The sequence below is a fragment of the Salmo salar genome, chromosome ssa26 (genome assembly GCF_905237065.1).
Source record: "Salmo salar chromosome ssa26, Ssal_v3.1, whole genome shotgun sequence".
Lineage (NCBI taxonomy): Eukaryota > Metazoa > Chordata > Actinopteri > Salmoniformes > Salmonidae > Salmo > Salmo salar.
The window spans coordinates 54,363,885-54,381,486 of record NC_059467.1 but is presented as its reverse complement, the minus strand read 5'-3'; the positions used below and the strand labels follow the sequence as shown (position 1 = coordinate 54,381,486).

General features: G+C 46.8%; 1 protein-coding gene across 3 annotated transcripts in view; it reads left to right on the top strand.

The window, feature by feature from the left end:
• LOC106593375 (zinc finger protein 710) overlaps positions 1-17,602 on the top strand; it is a 73,535-nt gene that overhangs the window by 46,271 nt on the left and 9,662 nt on the right. For all 3 annotated transcript variants that reach the window (XM_045709097.1, XM_045709096.1, XM_045709095.1), the window contains 2 exons: positions 2,382-3,932; positions 5,997-6,188. In XM_045709097.1, the coding sequence (XP_045565053.1) occupies positions 2,424-3,932; positions 5,997-6,188 (1,701 nt within the window). In that variant the 5' untranslated portion in view covers positions 2,382-2,423. The remainder of the gene's footprint in view (positions 1-2,381; positions 3,933-5,996; positions 6,189-17,602) is intronic.

The following is a 17,602-nucleotide window of genomic DNA, read 5'->3' as shown; positions in this document are numbered from 1 at the left end:
AAGGTTTCTTTGCCATAGAAATTGGCTGACTAAAAGGTGAGCCTCTTTCATGTCACCTGTTATCCCGAGTTCAACTCAGTTGACCAACGTTCGCTCGCTAACTCCTCTATCAAGATTCCTAATACGCCTCTCTGTCATTTTACATGTTAGTCATTTAGCAGACGCTCTTATCCAGAATGAATTACAGGAGCAATTAGGGTTAAGTGCATTGCTCAAGGGCACGTCGACAGATTCTTCACCTAGTCGCCTCTGGGATTCGAACCAACGACCTTTCAGTTTCTGGCCAACGCTCTTAATAGGCTACCTCAGTTGAGTTGCTGTTATTGGTATTATTGATGATGGGTGACCAGGGGCTGATGGGTGATATTATTGATGATGGGTGGTATTATTGATGATGGGTGATATTATTGATGATGGGTGATATTATTGATGATGGGTGACCAGGGGCTGATGGGTGATATTATTGATGGTGGGTGATATTATTGATGGTGGTTGACCAGGGGCAGATGGGTGATATTATTGATGATGGGTAATATTATTGATGATGGTTGACCAGGGGCTGATGGGTGATATTATTGATGGTGGGTGATATTATTGATGGTGGTTGACCAGGGGCAGATGGGTGATATTATTGATGATGGGTGATATTATTGATGATGGGTGATATTATTGATGGTGGTTGACCAGGGGCAGATGGGTGATATTATTGATGATGGGTGATATTATTGATGATGGGTGATATTATTGATGGTGGTTGACCAGGGGCAGATGGGTGATATTATTGACGATGGGTGATATTATTGATGATGGGTGGTATTATTGATGATGGGTGATATTATTGATGGTGGTTGACCAGGGGCAGATGGGTGATATTATTGATGATGGGTGGTATTATTGATGATGGGTGATATTATTGATGGTGGGTGGTATTATTGATGATGGGTGATATTATTGATGGTGGGTGATATTATTAATGGTGGGTGACCAGGGGCAGATGGGTGATATTATTGATGATGGGTGATATTATTGATGGTGGGTGATATTATTGATGATGGGTGGTATTATTGATGATGGGTGATATTATTGATGGTGGTTGACCAGGGGCAGATGGGTGATATTATTGATGATGGGTGGTATTATTGATGATGGGTGATATTATTGATGATGGGTGATATTATTGATGGTGGGTGATATTATTGATGATGGGTGATATTATTGATGATGGGTGGTATTATTGATGATGGGTGGTATTATTGATGATGGGTGATATTATTGATGATGGGTGATATTATTGATGATGGTTGACCAGGGGCTGATGGGTAATATTATTGATGAGTGATATTATTGATGATGGTTGACCAGGGGCTGATGGGTGATATTATTGATGATGGGTGACCAGGGGCAGATGGGTGATATTATTGATGATGGGTAATATTATTGATGATGGTTGACCAGGGGCTGATGGGTGATATTATTGATGATGGGTGATATTATTGATGGTGGGTGACCAGGGGCTGATGGGTGATATTATTGATGATGGGTGATATTATTGATGATGGGTGATATTATTGATGGTGGGTGATATTATTGATGATGGGTGACCAGGGGCTGATGGGTAATATTATTGATGATGGTTGACCAGGGACTGATGGGTGATATTATTGATGATGGGTGATATTATTGATGATGGGTGATATTATTGATGGTGGGTGGTATTATTGATGGTGGGTGGTATTATTGATGATGGGTGATATTATTGATGATGGGTGATATTATTGATGGTGGGTGGTATTATTGATGATGGGTGATATTATTGATGGTGGGTGGTATTATTGATGATGGGTGATATTATTGATGGTGGGTGGTATTATTGATGATGGGTGATATTATTGATGATGGGTGATATTATTGATGGTGGGTGATATTATTGATGGTGGGTGGTATTATTGATGATGGGTGATATTATTGATGATGGGTGATATTATTGATGATGGGTGATATTATTGATGATGGGTGATATTATTGATGGTGGGTGATATTATTGATGGTGGGTGGTATTATTGATGATGGGTGGTATTATTGATGATGGGTGATATTATTGATGATGGGTGACCAGGGGCTGATGGGTGATATTATTGATGATGGGTGATATTATTGATGGTGGGTGATATTATTGATGATGGGTGATATTATTGATGGTGGGTGATATTATTGATGATAGGTAATATTATTGATGATGGTTGACCAGGGGCTGAGAGGTGATATTATTGATGAATTCTCTCCTCACTGACTCTGCTGCTATCTCTGTGATCAACATCGTAGATTGTAAAGATGTGTTGACTGCAGTACTAACCTTGTCTCTCTCCCTGTTTGTGTCTTAGGAGGAAGCCAGCAGGCGCCTGGTTAGATGTGAGCCCAGGGCTATGGCCAGACAGGTTGATTCTGGCACTCAGACTGATCCAGTGGTGGTTCTGTCTCTAGCCCAGGCTGCTGTTCTGGGGCTCATCTCTCAGAACGAGGTGTTTGGTGCTACCATCGCTCCTAATGGCTTCTACACAGGAGAACCTAAAGAGTCTCCCGCCTTGCCTGTAGAGGGGGTGGATTACGAATACGCTGATCAGCTGATAGGAGCTAACGGAGATTACCTGGGAGACAACCTGCCTGAAGACGGAAACATGCAGCCCAGCTGTAGCCAGAGGTGGAGGCACGGACCTCCCCCCGAGGGGAAGATGGTAGGGCCCGAGCGCCATGCTGGAGTGCCTGTGGACGGGTCATCCCAAGTGAAAGGAGAAGGGGTTATCACTGGCCTGACGTCCTGTGTTCACATGCTGAACAACCTGGCTACTACTAGAGGTGGATTGGTCCAGGTCGACCCCGCCTCTCTCCGGGCCGCCGCCCAGAAAGGCTGTGCCGAGTGTGACAGAGACATGTCCAGCCAGCAGGCTAACACACACACTCACACACACTCCCAGGCCGGCCACAGCCATAAAGGGGATCCGGGGCATCGAGGCCTGCAGGGGCAGAGGGGGCTAGGGAATCAGGAGAGAGCAAGGGGGGAGGAGGAGGAGGAAGAGGAGGGAGAGCAGGGAAACAGCCTGATGAAAGGAGGACAGGAGGAGACTATCAGCAGCTACTTCCAGTCCAGCGAGGTGGGGGGGTACGATGGGGGGGAGGTCTACCATGAGAACAGCCAGGGTATGATGTGGGGCAACCAGCCAGAGCAGGGGGTGGGAGGAAGAGGAGGAGCAGGAAGAGGAGGGACCCATCGTCACCACGGCCGGAGGGTTGACCGTCTAGACATCAACATCCAGATAGATGAGTCGTACTGCGTGGACATGGGGGAGGGCCTGAAGAGATGGAAGTGTCGTATGTGTGAAAAATCTTACACCTCCAAGTACAACCTGGTAACTCACATCCTGGGTCACCAGGGCATCAAGCCTCACGCCTGCCCCCACTGTGGCAAGCTGTTTAAACAGCCCAGCCACCTGCAGACCCACCTGCTCACCCACCAGGGAACTAGGCCTCATAAATGCACCGTGTGTAAGAAGGGTTTCACCCAGACGTCCCACCTGAAGAGACACATGCTGCAGCACACCGACGTCAAACCTTACAGCTGCCGCTTCTGTCGCCGCGGCTTCGCCTACCCCAGCGAGCTCCGCGCCCACGAGACCAAACACGAGCGCGGGCGCTGCCACGTGTGTTCCCAGTGTGGCATGGAGTTCCCCACCTACGCCCATCTGAAGCGCCACCAGACCAGCCACCAGGGACCGACTAGTTACCAGTGTACAGAGTGCAACAAGTCCTTCACCTACCGCAGCCAGCTGCAGAATCATCTGCTGAAACACCAGAGTCCTCGGCCGTACTCCTGTTCCCACTGCGGGCTGGAGTTTGTCCAGCTGCACCACCTCCGCCAGCACGCCCTCACACACAAGGTACCTAACTCTGACCCTTGACCCCTAGCCATAACCCTCCACCAGCACGCCCTCACACACAAGGTACCTAACTCTGACCCTTGACCCCTGACCCCTAACCATAACCCTCCGCCAACACGCCCTCACACACAAGGTACCTAACTCTGACCCTTGACCCCTGACCATAACCCTCCACCAACACGCCCTCACACACAAGGTACCTAACTCTGACCCTTGACCCTTGACCCCTAACCATAACCCTCCGCCAGCACGCCCTCACACACAAGGTACCTAACTCTGACCCTTGACTCCTAACCATAACCCTCCTCCAACACGCCCTCACAAATCAAATGTATTTATATAGCCCTTCTTACATCAGCTGATGTCACAAAGTGCTGTACAGAAACCCAGCCTAAAACCCCCCAAACAGCAAGCAATGCAGGTGTAGAAGCACGGTGGCTAGGAAAAACTCCCTAGAAAGGCCAGAACCTAGGAAGAAACCTAGAGAGGAACCAGGCTATGAGGGGTGGCTTGGAAAAACTCCCTAGAATGGCCAGAACCCTAGGAAGAAACCTAGAGAGGAACCAGGCTATGAGGGGTGGCTTGGAAAAACTCCCTAGAATGGCCAGAACCCAGGAAGAAACCTAGAGAGGAACCAGGCTATGAGGGGTGGCCAGTCCTCTTCTGGCTGTGCTGGGTGGAGATTATAACAGAACATGGCCAAGATGTTCAAATGTTCATAAATGACCAGCAGGGTCAAATAATAATAATCACAGTGGTTGTCGAGGGTGCAACAAGTCAGCACCTCAGGAGTAAATGTCAGTTGGCTTTTCATAGCCGATCATTCAGAGTATCTCTACCGCTCCTGCTGTCTCTAGAGAGTTAAAAACAGCAGGTCTGGGACAGGTAGCACGTCCGGTGAACAGGTCAGGGTTCAATAGCCGCAGGCAGAACAGTTGAAACTGGAGCAGCAGCACGGCCAGGTGGACTGGGGACAGCAAGGGGTATCATGCCAGGTAGTCCTGAGGCATGGTCCTAGGGCTCAGGTCCCCCGAGAGAGAGAAAGAGAGAATTAGAGAGAGCATACTTAAATTCACACAGGACACTGGAGAAATACTCCAGATATAACAGACTGACCCTAGCCCCCCGACACATAAACTACTGCAGCATAAATACTGGAGGCTGAGACAGGAGGGGTCAGGTCACACACAAGGTACCCTAACCATAACCCTCCGCCAGCACGCCCTCACACACTACAAGGCCAAGAGGTACACTACATGGCCAAAAGTATGTGGACACCCTTTCAAATTATCGGAATCAGCTATTTCAGCCACACCAGTTGTATAAAATTGAGCGCACAGCCATGCAATCTCCATAGACACACATTTTAAATGGAATTTCCTTACTGAAGAGCTCAGTGACTTTCAAAGTTGAATCAGAGAGGTGCAGGGGGCTGCCTTAATCCACGGCGCCCGGGGAGCAGTTGTTGGGGGTAACTGCTCAAGGGTAGAACAGCAGACTTTTCAACCTTGCCGACTCGGGGATTCGAACTAGCGACCTTTCGGTTACTGGGCCACAGCTCTTAACCGCTAGGCTACCTGTGTCTGTCTGTCTGAACAAAGAGTACATGATCTTTCATGTATCCCAATCAGACCTGGCTCAGATGCATATGAATCATATCACTACTAGAGCTGTGCTTGATTTAGTGTGCAATGGAATGGAATAATCACCAAACAGGCCAACCAAGTTAAGTGAAGAGCACCACCAAGCCTTTAGAAGTATTTGACCAAGCTAGGTCTGATCCCAATATAGTCATGCTTTTCCTTCACCTTCTTTACAGAATTTTAACTAACTTCATGTTCATTCTGCTGCAATGGTCCTCATCTAACTTCTCCTCCTGTGTTCTTATTGGTCAGTGGTCCTCATCTAACTTCTCCTCCTGTGTTCTTATTGGTCAGTGGTCCTCCATCTAACTGCTCCTCCTGTGTTCTTATTGGTCAGTGGTCCTCATCTAACTTCTCCTCCTGTGTTCTTATTGGTCAGTGGTCCTCCATCTAACTGTCGTCCTGTGTTCTTATTGGTCAGGGAATGAAGGGTCATAAGTGTGAGGTGTGTTCCCGTGAGTTCACCTTGTCAGCCAACCTGAAGAGACACATGTTGATCCACAACAGCATCAGACCCTTCCAGTGTCACATCTGCTTCAAGAGCTTCATCCAGAAACAGACGCTCAAAACACACATGATCGTCCACCTGCCCGTCAAACCCTTCAAATGCAAGGTGAGTTTTATATCCAGGGTTGGAACAAGTTCAGAGAACCGGAAAATAAGGGAGGGAACCTGGAAGGAAAGTGATTCATACTGTTCCGGAACAGAACTGTTATTTTTAAAAAGCATGGGAACCGGTTAATAACGTTATTCTATGTTCCAGGTATTTGTTTCTAGTCCCACAAACAAAACGCCTATACAAAGCCCTCACGCTGTCACTCAAAAAACGTATTCTGTCTGCCTGCCCGCTGAAAATCTTTACCTGTCTGTGTTTAGACTACCTGCCCCTCCCCCCTCCGAAGCATAGGCAACTGTACTGAGTACAAGCTTGATTCAGAAGATAGGGAGACGGGTTTTTATTAGCTAGAGAAGAATGGATTCACTTTTTTCAGACACTACATTGAGGGGAAAAAAGTATTTGATCCCCTGCTGATTTTGAACGTTTGCTCACTGACAAAGAAATGATCAGTCTATAATTTTAATGGTAGGTTTATTTGAACAGTGAGTTACAGAATAACAACAAATAAATCCAGAAAAACGCATGTCAAAAATGTTATAAAATGATGTGCATTTTAATGAGGGAAATAATTATTTGACCCCTCTGCAAAACATGATTTAGTACTTGGTGGCAAAACCCTTGTTGGCAATCACAGAGGTCAGACGTTTCTTGTAGTTGGCCACCAGGTTTGCACACATCTCAGGAGGGATTTTGTCCCAGTCCTCTTTGCAGATCTTCTCCAAGTCATTAAGGTTTCAAGGCTGACGTTTGTCAACTCGAACCTTCAGCTCCCTCCACAGATTTTCTATGGGATTAAGGTCTGGAGACTGGCTAGGCCACTCCAGGACCTTAACCTCCCTGGGCAAGGTGGGACGTTTGCATCCCACCTAGTCAACAGCCAGTGGAATCGCGTGGCGCGAAATTACAAATACCTCAAAAATGCTATAACTTCAATTTCGCAAACATATGACTATTTTACACCATTTTAAAGACAAGACTCTCATTAATCTAACCACATTGTCCGATTTCAAAAAGGCTTTACAGCGAAAGCAAAACATTAGATTATGTCAGGAGAGTACCCTGCCAAAAATAATCACATATCCATTTTCAAAGCAAGCATATACGTCACATAAACCCAAACCACAGCTAAATGCAGCACTAACCTTTGATGATCTTCATCAGATGACAATCCTAGGACATTATGTTATACAATACATGCATGTTTTGTTCAATCAAGTTCATATTCATATCAAAAACCAGCTTTTTACATTAGCATGAGATGTTCAGAACTAGCATACCCACCGCAAACTTCCGGTGTATTTACTAAATTACTCACGATTAACGTTCACAAAATACATAACAATTATTTTAAGAATTATAGATACAGAACTCCTTTATGCAATCGCGGTGTCAGATTTTCGACGAAATCACATTTTGCAATATTCTGAGTACATAGCCCGGCCATCACGGCTAGCTAATTTGACACCCACCAAGTTTGGCACTCACCAAACTCAGATTTACTATAAGAAAAATTGGATTACCTTTGCTGTTCTTCGTCAGAATGCACTCCCAGGACTTCTACTTCAACAACAAATGTTGTTTTGGTTCCAAATAATCCATAGTTATATTCAAATACCTCCGTTTTGTTCGTGCGTTCAGGTCAGTATCCAAAGGGTGACGCGCGAGCGCATTTCATGACAAAAAAATTCAAAATATTCCATTACCGTACTTCGAAGCATGTCAAACGCTGTTTAAAATCAATTTTTATGCTCTTTTTCTCGTAAAAGAGCGATAATATTCCAACCGGGCGACGTTGTATTCATTCAAAGGCTGAAAAAAAAAATAGAATTCTCATGAACGCGCATCTCCAGTGTCACTGTTCTCAGCCTGACCACTCACAAAATCTCCTGCTGTTTTTCGCCCAGAGACTGCAGAGACGTCAAATTGTCAGACAGGGCACTTCCTGTATGGAATCTTCTCACGTTTTGGCCTGCCATATGAGTTCTGTTATACTCACAGACACCATTCAAACAGTTTTAGAAACTTTAGAGTGTTTTCTATCCAAATCTACTAATTATATGCATATTCTCGTTTCTGGGCAAGAGTAGTAACCAGTTTAAATCGGGTATGTTTTTTATCCGGCCGTGCAAATACTGCCCCCTAGCCCCAACAGGTTAATGTCCTTCTTCTTGAGCCACTCCTTTGTTGCCTTGGCCGTGTGTTTTGGGTCATTGTCATGCTGGAATACCCATCCACGACCCATTTTCAATGCCCTAGCTGAGGGAAGGAGGTTCTCACCCAAGATTTGACGGTACATGGCCCCGTCCATCGTCCCTTTGATGCGGTGAAGTTGTCCTGTCCCCTTAGCAGAAATACACCCCCAAAGCATAATGTTTCCACCTCCATGTTTGACGGTGGGGATGGTGTTCTTGGGGTCATAGGCAGCAATCCTCCTCCTCCAACCACGGCCAGTTGAGTTGATGCCAAAGAGCTCCATTTTGGTCTCATCTGACCACACCTCACCCAGTTGTCCTCTGAATCATTCAGATGTTCATTGGCAAACTTCAGACGGGCATGTATATGTGCTTTCTTGAGCAGGGGGACCTTGCGGGCGCTGCAGGATTTCGGTCCTTCACGGCGTGGTGTGTTACCAATTGTTTTCTTGGTGACTATGGTCCCAGCCGCCTTGAGATCATTGACAAGATCCTCCTGTGTAGTTCTGGGCTGATTCCTCACCGTTCTCATGATCATTGCAACTCCACGAGGTGAGATCTTGCATGGAGCCCCAGGCCGAGGGAGATTGACAGTTCTTTTGTGTTTCTTCAATTTGCGAATAATCGTACCAGCTGTTGTCACCTTCTCACCAAGCTGCTTGGCGATGGTCTTGTAGCCCATTCCAGCCTTGTGTAGGTCTACAATCTTGTCCCTGACATCCTTGGAGAGCTCTTTGGTCTTGGCCATGGTGGAGAGTTTGGAATCTGATTGATTGCTTCTGTGGACAGGTGTCTTTTATACAGGTAACAAGCTGAGATTAGGAGCACTCCCTTTAAGAGTGTGCTCCTAATCTCAGCTCGTTATCTGTATACACTTGGGAGAAATCTTTCTGATTGAGAGGGGGTCAAATACTTATTTCCCTCAATAAAATGCAAATCAATTTATAACATTTTTGACATGCGTTTTCTGGATATTTTTGTTGTTATTCTGTCTCTCACTGTTCAAATAAACCTACCATTAAAATTTTAGACGGGTCATTTCTTTGTCAGTGGGCAAACATAGAAAATCAGCAGGGGATCAAATACTTTTTTTCCTCACTGTATAGGCCTGGTATCACATTTCATGTTGGCTTTACACTACATTACCAAAAGTATGTGGACATCTGCACGTCAAACATCTCATTCCAAAATGATGGACATTAATATGGAGTTGGTCCCCCCTTTGCTGCTATAACAGCCTCCACTCTTCTGGGAAGGCTTTCCACTAGTTGTTGGAACATTGCTGCAGGGACTTGCTTCCATTCAGCCACAAGAGCATTAGTGAGGTCGAGCACTAATGTTGGGCAATTAGGTCTGGCTCGCAGTCGGCTTTCTAATTCATCCCAAAGGTGTTCGATGGGGTTGAGATCAGGGCTCTGTGCAGGCCAGTCAAGTTCTTCCATACCGATCTCGACAAACCATTTCTGTATAGACCTCACTTTGTGCACAGGGCCATTGTCATGCTGAAACTGGAAAGGGCCTTCCCCAAACTGTTGCAACAAAGTTGGAAGCACAGAATCGTCTAGAATGTCGTTGTATGCTGCAGCGTTAAGATTTCCCTTCACTGGAACTAAGGGGCCCGAACCATGAAAAACAGCCCCAGACATTCCTCCTCCACTAAACTTTACAGTTGGCACTATGTATTCAGGCAGGTAGCGTTACCTGGCATCTGCCAAACCCAGATTAGTCCGTCTGACTGCCATTTCCACTGCTCCAGAGTCCAATGGCAGCGAGCTTTACACGACTCCAGACGACGCTTGGCATTGCACATGGTGATCTTAGGCTTGTGTGCGGCTGCTCGGCCATGGAAACCAATTTTATGAAGCTCCAAACAGTTCTTGTGCTGACGTTGCTTCCAGAGGCAGTTTGGAACTTGGTAGTGAGTGTTGCATCCGAGGACAGACAATTGTTACGCGCTTCAGCACTCGGCGTTCCCGTACTGTGAGCTTGTGTGGCCTACCACTTCGCGGCTGAGCCGTTGTTGCTCCTAGACACATTATATATGACCTGGTGAGTTAATATATTATATATGACCTGGTGAGTTAATATTGATTTGAGTCCACCTGAGGTAAATTCAATTGATCGGACATGATTTGGAAAGGCACACACCTGTCTATATAAGGTCTCACAGTTGACAGTCCATGTCAGAGCAGAAACCAAGCCATTAGGTCAAAGGAATTGTCCGTAGAGCTCCGAGACAGAATTGTATCGAGGCACAGATCTGGGGAAGGGTACCAAAACATTTATGCGGCATTGAAGGTTCCCAAGAACACAGTAGCCTCGATCATTCTTAAATGGAAGAAGTTTGGAACCACCAAGACTCTACCTAGAGCCGTCCGCCTGGCCAAACTGAGCAATCAAGGGAGAAGGGCCTTGGTTAGGGAGGCGACCAAGAACCTGATAGTCACTGACAGAGCTCTAGAGTTCCTCTGTGGAGATGGGAGAATCTTCCAGAAGGACAACCATCTCTGCAGCACTCCACCAATCAGGCCTTTATGGTAGAGTGGCCAGACGGAAGCCACTCCTCATTAAAAGGCACCTGACAGCACGCTTGGAGTTTGCCAAAAGGCACCTGAAGACTCTCAGACCATGAGAAACTAGATTCTCTGGTCTGATGAAACAAAGATTTTTTTCTTTTATTTTTATTTCACCTTTATTTAACCAGGTAGGCCAGTTGAGAACAAGTTCTCATTTACAACTGTGACCTGGCCAAGATAAAGCAAAGCAGTTCGACACATATGTAACCGATGTGAAATGGCTAGTTAGTTAGCGGTGGTGCGCGCTAACAGCGTTTCAATCGGTGACGTCACTCGCTCTGAGACTTGAAGTAGGGTTTCCCCTTGCGCTGCAAGGGCCGCGGCTTTTGTGGCGCGATGGGTAACGATGCTCGTGGGGTGTCAGTTGTTGATGTGTGCAAGGGTCCCTGGTTCGAGCCCAGGTTGGGGCGAAGAGAGGGACTGAACCTACACTGTTACATTGGTGCCGTGATCCAGATCATTGGTTGCTGCGGAAAAGGATAAGGTCAAAGGGGGGGTGAGTGTAACCGATGTGAAATGGCTAGTTAGTTAGCGGTGGTGCGCGCTAATAGCGTTTCAATCGGTGACGTCACTCGCTCTGAGACTTGAAGTAGGGTTTCCCCTTGCGTTGCAAGGGGCCGCGGCTTTTGTGGCGCGATGGGTAACGATGCTTCGTGGGGTGTCAGTTGTTGATGTGTGCAGAGGGTCCCTGGTTCGAGCCCGGGTTGGGGCGAAGAGAGGGACGGAACCTACACTGTTACACATACAACAACACAGAGTTACACATAAACAAACGTACAGTCAATAACACAATAGAACAATCTATGTACAGTGTGTGCAAATGTAGAAGATTAGGGAGGTAAGGCATTAAATAGGCCTTAGAGGCAAAATAAATAACAATATAGCGTTAACACTGGAGTGATAGATGATGGCCTGAATGCCAAGAGTTACGTCTGTAGGAAACCTGGTACCATCCCTACGGTGAAGCATGGTGGGGAATGTTTTTCAGCGGCAGGGACTGGGAGACTATTCAGGATAGAGGGGAAAATGAACGGAGCAAAGAACAGAGATCCTTGATGAAAACCTGCTCCAGAGCGCTCAGGACCTCAGACTGGGGCCAAGGTTCACCTTCCAACAGGACAACGACCCTAAGCACACAGTCAAAACAACACAGGAGTGGCTGCGGGACAAGTCTCTGAATGTCCTTGAGTGGCCCAGCCAGAACCCGGACTTGAACCCAATCGAACATTTCTGGAGAGACCTGAAAATAGCTGTGCAGCGATGCTCCCCATCCAACCTGACAGAGCTTGAGAGAATCTGCAGAGAAGAAGGGGAGAAACTCCCCAAATATAATTGTGCTAAGCTTATAGCGTCATAACCAAGAAGACTCAAGGCTGTAGTCTCTGCCAAAGGTGTTTCAACAAAGTACTGAGTAAAGTGTATGAATACTTATGTAAATATGATATTTCAGTTTTTTATTTTTAATAAATTAACAAACATTTCTAAAAACCTGTTTTTGCTTTGTTATTATGGGGTATTGTGTGTAGTTTGATAAAGGGGAAAAAAACGATTTAATTAATTTTAGAATAAAGCTGTAACATAACATTCGGAAGGCACTGTATTATATTATATATTATATTATATTATATATATTACCTGGTGAGTTAATATGTTATATATGACCTGGTGAGTTAATATATTATATATGACCTGGTGAGTTGATATATTATATATGACCTGGTGAGTTAATATATTATATTATATATGACCTGGTGAGTTAATATATTATATATGACCTGGTGAGTTAATATATTATATATGACCTGGTGAGTTAATATATTATATATGACCTGGTGAGTTAATATAATTATATATTATATATATTACCTGGTGAGTTTATATTATATATTTATATTATATATATTACCTGGTGAGTTTATATAATTATATTATATATATTACCTGGTGAGTTGATATATTTATATTGTATATATGACCTGGTGAGTTTATATTATACATTGGCAAGAAAAAGTATGTGAACCCTTTGAAATTAACTGGACTTCTGCATCAATTGGTCATAAAATTTTATCTGATCTTCATCTAAGTCACAACAATAGACAAACACAGTCTGCTTAAACTAATAAAACACACATTGTATTTTTATTGTCTGGTGAGTTTATATATTTATATTACCTGGTGAGATTATATATTTATGTTATATATGAACTGGTGAGTTTATATATTTATATTATATATGACCTGGTGAGTTAATATATTATATTATATATGACCTGGTGAGTTAATATATTATATTATATATGACCTGGTGAGATTATATATGACCTGGTGAGTTAATATATTATATTATATATGACCTGGTGAGTTAATATATTATATTATATATGACCTGGTGAGTTAATATATTATATATGACCTGGTGAGTTAATATATTATATTATATATGACCTGTTGAGTTATATATATATATATATATATATATGAGTCTTTCGTGTTGGAGGTTGGTTATTGCCTCAAATAGGGACTGGTAGCAGGGACTACAGTTAGGTCTTGGGGGCTGGTTAATAGGGACTGGTAGCAGCCAGGGACTACAGTTAGGTCTTGGGGGGCTGGTTAATAGGGACTGGTAGCAGGGACTACAGTTAGGTCTTGGGGGCTGGTTAATAGGGACTGGTAGCAGCCAGGGACTACAGTTAGGTCTTGGGGGCTGGTTAATAGGGACTGGTAGCAGGGACTACAGTTAGGTCTTGGGGGCTGGTTAATAGGGACTGGTAGCAGGGACTACAGTTAGGTCTTGGGGGCTGGTTAATAGGGACTGGTAGCAGGGACTACAGTTAGGTCTTGGGGGCTGGTTAATAGGGACTGGTAGCAGCCAGGGACTACAGTTAGGTCTTGGGGGCTGGTTAATAGGGACTGGTAGCAGCCAGGGACTACAGTTAGGTCTTGGGGGTTGGTTAATAGGGACTGGTAGCAGCAGGGACTACAGTTAGGTCTTGGGGGCTGGTTAATAGGGACTGGTAGCAGCCAGGGACTACAGTTAGGTCTTGGGGGCTGGTTAATAGGGACTGGTAGCAGCCAGGGACTACAGTTAGGTCTTGGGGGCTGGTTAATAGGGACTGGTAGCAGCCAGGGACTACAGTTAGGTCTTGGGGGCTGGTTAATAGGGACTGGTAGCAGCCAGGGACTACAGTTAGGTCTTGGGGGCTGGTTAATAGGGACTGGTAGCAGCAGGGACTACAGTTAGGTCTTGGGGGCTGGTTAATAGGGACTGGTAGCAGCCAGGGACTACAGTTAGGTCTTGGGGGCTGGTTAATAGGGACTGGTAGCAGGGACTACAGTTAGGTCTTGGGGGCTGGTTAATAGGGACTGGTAGCAGCCAGGGACTACAGTTAGGTCTTCGGGGCTGGTTAATAGGGACTGGTAGCAGCAGGGACTACAGTTAGGTCTTGGGGGCTGGTTAATAGGGACTGGTAGCAGCCAGGGACTACAGTTAGGTCTTGGGGGCTGGTTAATAGGGACTGGTAGCAGGGACTACAGTTAGGTCTTGGGGGCTGGTTAATAGGGACTGGTAGCAGGGACTACAGTTAGGTCTTGGGGGCTGGTTAATAGGGACTGGTAGCAGGGACTACAGTTAGGTCTTGGGGGCTGGTTAATAGGGACTGGTAGCAGGGACTACAGTTAGGTCTTGGGGGTTGGTTAATAGGGACTGGTAGCAGCCAGGGACTACAGTTAGGTCTTGGGGGCTGGTTAATAGGGACTGGTAGCAGCCAGGGACTACAGTTAGGTCTTGGGGGCTGGTTAATAGGGACTGGTAGCAGGGACTACAGTTAGGTCTTGGGGGTTGGTTAATAGGGACTGGTAGCAGGGACTACAGTTAGGTCTTGGGGGTTGGTTAATAGGGACTGGTAGCAGCCAGGGACTACAGTTAGGTCTTGGGGGCTGGTTAATAGGGACTGGTAGCAGGGACTACAGTTAGGTCTTGGGGGCTGGTTAATAGGGACTGGTAGCAGCCAGGGACTACAGTTAGGTCTTGGGGGCTGGTTAATAGGGACTGGTAGCAGCCAGGGACTACAGTTAGGTCTTGGGGGCTGGTTAATAGGGAATGGTAGCAGCCAGGGACTACAGTTAGGTCTTGGGGGCTGGTTAATAGGGACTGGTAGCAGCCAGGGACTACAGTTAGGTCTTGGGGGCTGGTTAATAGGGACTGGTAGCAGGGACTACAGTTAGGTCTTGGGGGCTGGTTAATAGGGACTGGTAGCAGGGACTACAGTTAGGTCTTGGGGGCTGGTTAATAGGGACTGGTAGCAGGGACTACAGTTAGGTCTTGGGGGCTGGTTAATAGGGACTGGTAGCAGCCAGGGACTACAGTTAGGTCTTGGGGGCTGGTTAATAGGGACTGGTAGCAGGGACTACAGTTAGGTCTTGGGGGCTGGTTAATAGGGACTGGTAGCAGCCAGGGACTACAGTTAGGTCTTGGGGGCTGGTTAATAGGGACTGGTAGCAGCCAGGGACTACAGTTAGGTCTTGGGGGCTGGTTAATAGGGACTGGTAGCAGCCAGGGACTACAGTTAGGTCTTGGGGGCTGGTTAATAGGGACTGGTAGCAGGGACTACAGTTAGGTCTTGGGGGCTGGTTAATAGGGACTGGTAGCAGCCAGGGACTACAGTTAGGTCTTGGGGGCTGGTTAATAGGGACTGGTAGCAGCCAGGGACTACAGTTAGGTCTTGGGGGTCTGGTTAATAGGGACTGGTAGCAGGGACTACAGTTAGGTCTTGGGGGCTGGTTAATAGGGACTGGTAGCAGCCAGGGACTACAGTTAGGTCTTGGGGGCTGGTTAATAGGGACTGGTAGCAGCCAGGGACTACAGTTAGGTCTTGGGGGCTGGTTAATAGGGACTGGTAGCAGCCAGGGACTACAGTTAGGTCTTGGGGGCTGGTTAATAGGGACTGGTAGCAGCCAGGGACTACAGTTAGGTCTTGGGGGCTGGTTAATAGGGACTGGTAGCAGCCAGGGACTACAGTTAGGTCTTGGGGGCTGGTTAATAGGGACTGGTAGCAGGGACTACAGTTAGGTCTTGGGGGCTGGTTAATAGGGACTGGTAGCAGCCAGGGACTACAGTTATGTCTTGGGGGCTGGTTAATAGGGACTGGTAGCAGGGACTACAGTTAGGTCTTGGGGGCTGGTTAATAGGGACTGGTAGCAGGGACTACAGTTAGGTCTTGGGGGCTGGTTAATAGGGACTGGTAGCAGGGACTACAGTTAGGTCTTGGGGGCTGGTTAATAGGGACTGGTAGCAGGGACTACAGTTAGGTCTTGGGGGCTGGTTAATAGGGACTGGTAGCAGGGACTACAGTTAGGTCTTGGGGGCTGGTTAATAGGGACTGGTAGCAGGGACTACAGTTAGGTCTTGGGGGCTGGTTAATAGGGACTGGTAGCAGCCAGGGACTACAGTTAGGTCTTGGGGGTTGGTTAATAGGGACTGGTAGCAGCCAGGGACTACAGTTAGGTCTTGGGGGCTGGTTAATAGGGACTGGTAGCAGCCAGGGACTACAGTTAGGTCTTGGGGGTTGGTTAATAGGGACTGGTAGCAGGGACTACAGTTAGGTCTTGGGGGTTGGTTAATAGGGACTGGTAGCAGCCAGGGACTACAGTTAGGTCTTGGGGGCTGGTTAATAGGGACTGGTAGCAGGGACTACAGTTAGGTCTTGGGGGTTGGTTAATAGGGACTGGTAGCAGGGACTACAGTTAGGTCTTGGGGGCTGGTTAATAGGGACTGGTAGCAGGGACTACAGTTAGGTCTTGGGGGCTGGTTAATAGGGACTGGTAGCAGGGACTACAGTTAGGTCTTGGGGGCTGGTTAATAGGGACTGGTAGCAGCCAGGGACTACAGTTAGGTCTTGGGGGCTGGTTAATAGGGACTGGTAGCAGGGACTACAGTTAGGTCTTGGGGGCTGGTTAATAGGGACTGGTAGCAGCCAGGGACTACAGTTAGGTCTTGGGGGCTGGTTAATAGGGACTGGTGCAGCAGGGACTACAGTTAGGTCTTGGGGGCTGGTTATTAGGGACTGGTAGCAGGGACTACAGTTAGGTCTTGGGGGCTGGTTAATAGGGACTGGTAGCAGGGACTACAGTTAGGTCTTGGGGGTTGGTTAATAGGGACTGGTAGCAGCCAGGGACTACAGTTAGGTCTTGGGGGCTGGTTAATAGGGACTGGTAGCAGCAGGACTACAGTTAGGTCTTGGGGGCTGGTTAATAGGGACTGGTAGCCAGGGACTACAGTTAGGTCTTGGGGGCTGGTTAATAGGGACTGGTAGCAGGGACTACAGTTAGGTCTTGGGGGCTGGTTAATAGGGAATGGTAGCAGCCAGGGACTACAGTTAGGTCTTGGGGGCTGGTTAATAGGGACTGGTAGCAGGGACTACAGTTAGGTCTTGGGGGCTGGTTAATAGGGACTGGTAGCAGGGACTACAGTTAGGTCTTGGGGGCTGGTTAATAGGGACTGGTAGCAGCCAGGGACTACAGTTAGGTCTTGGGGGCTGGTTAATAGGGACTGGTAGCAGCCAGGGACTACAGTTAGGTCTTGGGGGCTGGTTAATAGGGACTGGTAGCAGCCAGGGACTACAGTTAGGTCTTGGGGGCTGGT